Source organism: Hyalella azteca, unplaced genomic scaffold (genome assembly GCF_000764305.2).
Source record: "Hyalella azteca isolate HAZT.00-mixed unplaced genomic scaffold, Hazt_2.0.2 contig6076, whole genome shotgun sequence".
Taxonomy (NCBI): Eukaryota; Metazoa; Arthropoda; class Malacostraca; order Amphipoda; family Hyalellidae; genus Hyalella; species Hyalella azteca.
Genome location: NW_025936245.1, coordinates 1 through 6,400, shown reverse-complemented (window position 1 = coordinate 6,400; position 6,400 = coordinate 1). Strand labels below are relative to the sequence as shown.

Genomic DNA, 6,400 nt, shown 5'->3' with positions numbered 1-6,400 from the left:
GCCGCTCATGTGATGCAAATGTGTCGCATGTGTGACACTTATGTGTCGAATTTGTGACACTAATTAGTGTCGCATTTCTGACACTAATGTGTCGCATTTGTGACGCAAATGTGTCGTATTTGCAATGCTGCTATGCTTTTTTTGCGACACTAAAGCACCGATTTTGTCACGCTCTGCGCTGATTTTGTAATGTTCAGGTGTACTGCTTATGGAATCTGAGAACATCTAGACGCCAGTGAATCTTTAGTTTGCCCTGCAGAGTATTTATTCACCTATGAATCAGGTAGAAGGTTGCATAGCACGACATGTAAAGGCCCAGGAGGCACAGCTCGACTTGTGTGCCCACCGCAAGACTGACAAACTGAAGGTCAGGTACACCACGGCATAAGACTAGCATTATTCTACATCTATTAGTTGCAAATTGATTTTATTTCTGCTGCTGATTGGTTGAATATCATTGAAGCACTATTTTTATTTCACATATAGATTATTCATACTATTCAACTTCTTGATACCCGACACTATTATTAAAACTTATCACATTTTTTTCATACACTTATATCACTAAATTAGATTACTAAAAAATTTCGATGCCGGATTATGTAGATGGAAAGTTTAAATTTGCACACAAGAAATTTTTAAAGCCAACACCAGCATTCTTACAAATAAGTGACATCGCTTTACTTTCAGCTTCATTTACTTTCATTATGCCTTCAAAAGGTGCACGTCTTGAATAATTGTGGATTCTCTTGACTTTGATTTAATCTCTTACAAACAAAATATACGAGGCAAACGTAATCCCTACAATGTATTGGGATTGATAAACGATTGGGAATAACCGTAATGGTTTTGTTTGCCTTGGTTCACCTCAATTGAATTGTGGATTCTCTTGACTTTGATTTGATCTCTTGCAAACAAAACATATGAGACAAACTTCATCCCTAATTTATTGGAAATGATAAACTATTGGAAATAACCGTAACGGTTCTGTGAATTTTCAAAACATATGAGGCAAACGTCATCCCTACAATGTATTGCGAATGATAAACGATTGGAAATAACCGTAAAGGTTCTGTGAATTTTCACCTTGAATTCGGGGTTGCGCAAAAGAGGTTGTCCTTCTTACGCATCGAGTTCATCCCAGGCAAGACTAGGAAGGAAGGCCACTATATTGCGTAGGTAGACGTACTTGGTATGCCATGCGATACCGCATTGTATGCTGCAAGTGACCAATTTGTGGTCAAAAGCTTTGCTGGTTTTAATTCATTTAATTTTCGCTACAATTCATTTCATAAAATTGAATAGGTTTTGCGATGAAGTTTCGGTACAATCTTGTCCGAGCTTATTTTTCAAGAAATAATTTTGAGCTAATATAACTATAATTCATAATTTTTATTTTGACTGAATGTGGTAAAGATAGCATGCTGCAAATCAAAAGCCGATTCGTGGTTGTCGAATATCAACTGCAACCTTATAAATGTTCGACAATGTTGTCTATGTAAATATACGTTCGATAATGTCATCTATGTATGTATGCGTTCGAAAATTTCATCTATTTTTTTGCTGAAGGTACAGATTTATAGAAAGTTTCTATGTAGAAAACACTAATACCGTAAATTGCATGATGCCGCAAATTACCAGATACCGTGAATTACCGGTTATCGTAAATTTACTGATATAGCGATTTACTGATATAGCGATTTACTGATATAGCGATTTACTGATATAGCGATTTACTGATATAGCGATTTACTGAAACCGTGAGTTTACTGATGCCTTTAATTTCCTGATTCCGTGAATTTCTTCAAAAACTTGAATTTCTTTATTCCGCGAATCATCTGATACCGAGAATTATCTGAAACCGTGAATTACCTGTAACCGTGAATTTCCTGAAACCGTGAATTACCTGATACTGAGAATTTCCCTATACCTATGCTGTGATACGTATACGGATATTGTGAATTTCCCTATATAATTTTCTGATTCTGAGGAGAACGCGATACTATGAATTTCCGGTAACCATTAATTTCCTGACACCGCCAATTACCTGATACCGCGAATTTCCTGGGGCCATACTTTCAAAACTCGCTAAATGAACGTAAGTACTTACGCTCTATTTTCTTCTCTGATATTGGTGGATTTTGCTAGAATGGCCGTCAATGATTGGCTGATGAACTTACGATCTTTTAACTTTTTTTAAAAGTATAGGCCCTGATACCGCGAATTTTTGCCTGACACCAATAATTTCTGATGCTGCTAATTACCTGATACCGTGAATTTTCGTCTATCGCAATCTATCTGATGCCGTGAATTAATTTATAGCAGGAACTACCTAACCCAAAAAAGAGAAATAAATTAATTTATAGCACGAACTACCTAACCCATAAAAGAGAAATAAATTAATTTATAGCACGAACTACCTAACCCATAAAATAGAAATAAATTAATTTATAGCACGAACTACCTAACCCATAAAAGAGAAATAAATTAATTTATAGCACGAACTACCTAACCCATAGAAGAGAAATAAATTAATTTATAGCCGGAACAACCTAACCCAAAAAGAGAAATAAATAGCACGAAGATCGTCTTGTAAACCACAAACATTCCGCTGCTGACACGCGTCACGAAGCAATCAGCTTCATGACAGATGCTCGTCGTTGCCTGTTTTAAACTAATTTAATTTTTTTAGTCGTAGATAAATAGTCTACTTAATTGTTGTAATTTTTTACCTTCATTATGATTCAGCTTTGCTTGTATTCCTTTCAAAATTTATTTTATATTTTTAAGAGAATTTTCAAGCGGTACTTCTAGTATGACCCAACTCGTACAGTTTGAAACTCTTCAAAAATTTTATATAGTTGTAGGCATCTTAAAAAAATAGATACTACTATTATTGCCTAAATTTGTTTGTCAAGAACAACCTTAAAAATCACACTAAGAATTTTGTGGATTAAAATTGATAATGATTCATTTCACAATGGAACCTAAAATAAGTGCGTAAAATCTTAAAAAAAATTCAATACACTTTTGATACAACTTTTTTCAGTATACAATCAGTATACATTGCATTACTATATATTCAATTACATTAAGTATACATTGCATTATAAACAACACCACATTATACATCACATCAAATCATACATTGCGCCACGTTATATTTATACATCACATCAAATCATACATTGCATATCATACATTATACATCAGACTCGGTCACACGGATGCCCAAATAATGACGATAGTTGGACCAAGCGGCCGGCATCAGTGAGAGTGAGCAGCGGAGTTCAAGGTTCCAGGNAGATTTATATTTAATATTCATTTATTTCCACATTTTATTATGCATTTTATATTATGAGTTTTATATAGTTTTATCTTATATATAGTTTTTTTGTTTCTAATATTATTTTATACATTTGGTTATATTTTTATAAAAGATGCTAGATTTCAGGGTGGTTATGCCTTATTTTCTTTCTGAATTTATTGTAGGTCACCCACTAATGTAAATATAAAATTAAACCCGATTAGTAGTGATATAAAACTTGTGAACCTTATATTATGCTAGTTATTGTGTTTGTAACGTATGCATGTTGCATATATTTTCGCTGATAGTGCTTATTTAAATGCGTCATAGATATTATTTACGCTAAACCAGTTTAGGAAATAATGCTTGTTTCTATAAGTAATGCTTGGCAATGCCTTAGCTTAACAAAACGCATTTTATACTTCTCAATAATCATCGTCATTTATGTCATACGTCATATTATTTAGAAATATTTGCTATATTCTCAACCCTTCATACAAATCACCAATAACAATTTCCCATATCACAAATGTGACACATCAAATTTATCGGTAACTTTGTTATTGCACGTTCCATTTACTTGTCACTCAAGTTTATCGCTCTCACGTTTATCACAGGCAGGGTTTGTTCTACTCGCCCTCGCGGTATCCTGTGGTGCCACATTCAAGGGAGGTGGAAAGAAAGGTGGATACGGTGGATACAGTGACGAGGTGCTCGTGCTGGCCGCTCCACAAGTAGGATATGGAGGAGGATTCCATCAAGCAGGATATGGTGGAGGATTCCAGCCTGCTGGATATGGTGGAGGGTTCCAACAAGTAGGATATGGAGGAGGATTGCAGAAAGGACATGACAGCTTGGAACATATTGAGCACAGTGCAATAAGCCATGGAGGTGGATATGGAGGTGGAATTCAACACGTTGGTTTTGATGGAGGCTACCACAAAGGAGGATATGGAGGAGGATACCATCAACCCTTGGCTGTTGCTCCAGTACAGTTGGTGCACGTTCGTCCAGTTCGAGTTCGACCTGTGCGTGTAAGACCAGTTTATGTCCAGCCAGTCCCCATCCAACCAGTTCATATTCAACCAGCCCCTATACAACCAGTACATGTACAACCAGTACACATCCAGCCCCATTACCAACCACAGTACCAGCAGCCAGTGCAGCTGGTACAGGTGGTAGGAGGTGGGGGTTACGGGTACGGAGGAGGGAAGAAGGGAAAGGGTGGTTATGGTGGTGGTTTCGGGTACGGAGGAGGAAAAGGAAAAGGTGGTTATGGTGGTGGTTTCGGCAAAGGAAAAGGGAAGTTTTAATAGAAGAATAGCTCTAAATTAGTTACTGAAATAACTTGTTGATAAAAATATGAGCCTTTATTCCAAAATCAGTTTGTAAAATCAGGAAAACGTTACAAGTTATTATCCTGTACTGATGAAAAACAGAATAAATGGTAAACACGAAGACATGTCTTTCATTCACTTTCGCGCGACTACCAATAAACATTATTCCTGAACTGTCAGTATCCTATCTCACCATTATAAGTCGTTCAGCACTATTTTTGTCACGCAACAGTGACAACAAATAATAATCGAAAATACCAATCATTGATAATCGAATCCATTGAAGATTATTTGCTCCTATGCTCGTCTTAGTTATATATCTTCCTGCGCAATGAGTCCACTTACCTAGGAAAAGACAGATGATTATTCGTTTTATGGTTGCCTAAAATTCGGTGGAGGTTTCATATTTGCTGAGACTAATGCAATAAATTTGCACTTTCTCTCATTTTGCCATGACCTTCACTTTACTGAGTAGAATTCTATCGATAAAAATCAGTAGAAGTATCAATAAAAATTCTTCACGAGCCCCCAAATCGAGGTGAGGAATAAACGTTGATAACTGAAATCATGACACGGAGAAGAACTGAAAAAAATTCAGGGTAGAAAACTTCAGGGTAAATGCGAAAAATGGTTTAGTAACTTGAATTTAATTTTTCCATGAAGTTTGATTCGAAATTTTCAGGCTGATTTTTTGCACATTTCTAAAGGACTTTGGTTTTACAACACTTATATCGTTCTATCTGCACGCAAAAAAAAACAGGCAAAACTTCAACGTATATATTATATTTAACTATCTTTCGCTGGTTGATCTTTATCTTTCTCTCTCACTATACGCGCACAATTAATAAAACGGTTACAGGTTTTTTGTCTTCCTCCGAAATGTACAGTGCTAATCCAACAGTGATTTTTCAAATAATGTGATTCAACACATTCAGGTATCAATGCAGATTAACTATGGCGTATTTATCAATTATACTATGATCTCAGACGCTAAAATCACATTACCCCCCGCGTAGAATCAAATAAAAAGGATTTGAAGCGTATGATCAAAATTACTCCACCTACCTAACACCCTAAAAAAAGACGCAGATTTAACGTCCAATGGCCAAATATTCCCCTATATATATCACTCACAAGAAAATTTTTATTTCAAATATTCCCATCAATGACAGATAAAAGGTTGGCAGTTAGCGCAAGGCCAACATTAAGGATAAATAAGAATGTGCATGCAAACTTGGGCGCTTTTTCAGCGATAACCGAAACTTGAATAATTGACAGCAAACAAAATTTCTGGTAAACGTGAAATTATACATAAATTGAACATGAATTTCATGAATACATTAGGTAGGTTAATATTGTTTAATACTGAATTTTCGCATCTGAAAACGTGGAATTTCTCATTTTTATTTTAAGTTGTAATTCATACTAAGGAATTAACGATATTTTCTTTTTTTCTCATTCGTCTTAGGCATAGCTCTCTACAACTTAACTCATCTATTATAACTTGCTAATATTTATCAGCATATTTAGACCGGCGTCTTAGTTATATCTAGAACAACAAAAACTTCATGCAATATATTCACGCAGTAAATGAAGAAAAATCATCAGAAATTGAATCTGAAATCATGAATTTCATTAAATTTTCTTATCCTAAAAAGAGACATAGCGTTGACTGGAATCAACGCTAGTCTATTCTTTAGCTTCTAGCATTAAGCGTCCATTAATATCAAGTATTAAATTGTCTTGTAATAGATTA

At 35.3% G+C, this 6,400-nt stretch overlaps 1 protein-coding gene across 1 annotated transcript; it reads left to right on the top strand.

Moving 5' to 3' along the window:
* The first annotated feature begins 274 nt into the window (after positions 1 to 274).
* On the top strand, positions 275 to 4,620 carry LOC108678148 (glycine-rich cell wall structural protein 1.8). Its single transcript, XM_018166498.1, has 2 exons — positions 275 to 367; positions 3,925 to 4,620. The coding sequence occupies exons 1-2, from the start codon at positions 275 to 277 to the stop codon at positions 4,618 to 4,620; spliced, it is 789 nt and encodes a 262-aa protein (XP_018021987.1).
* Positions 4,621 to 6,400: the final 1,780 nt, after the last annotated feature.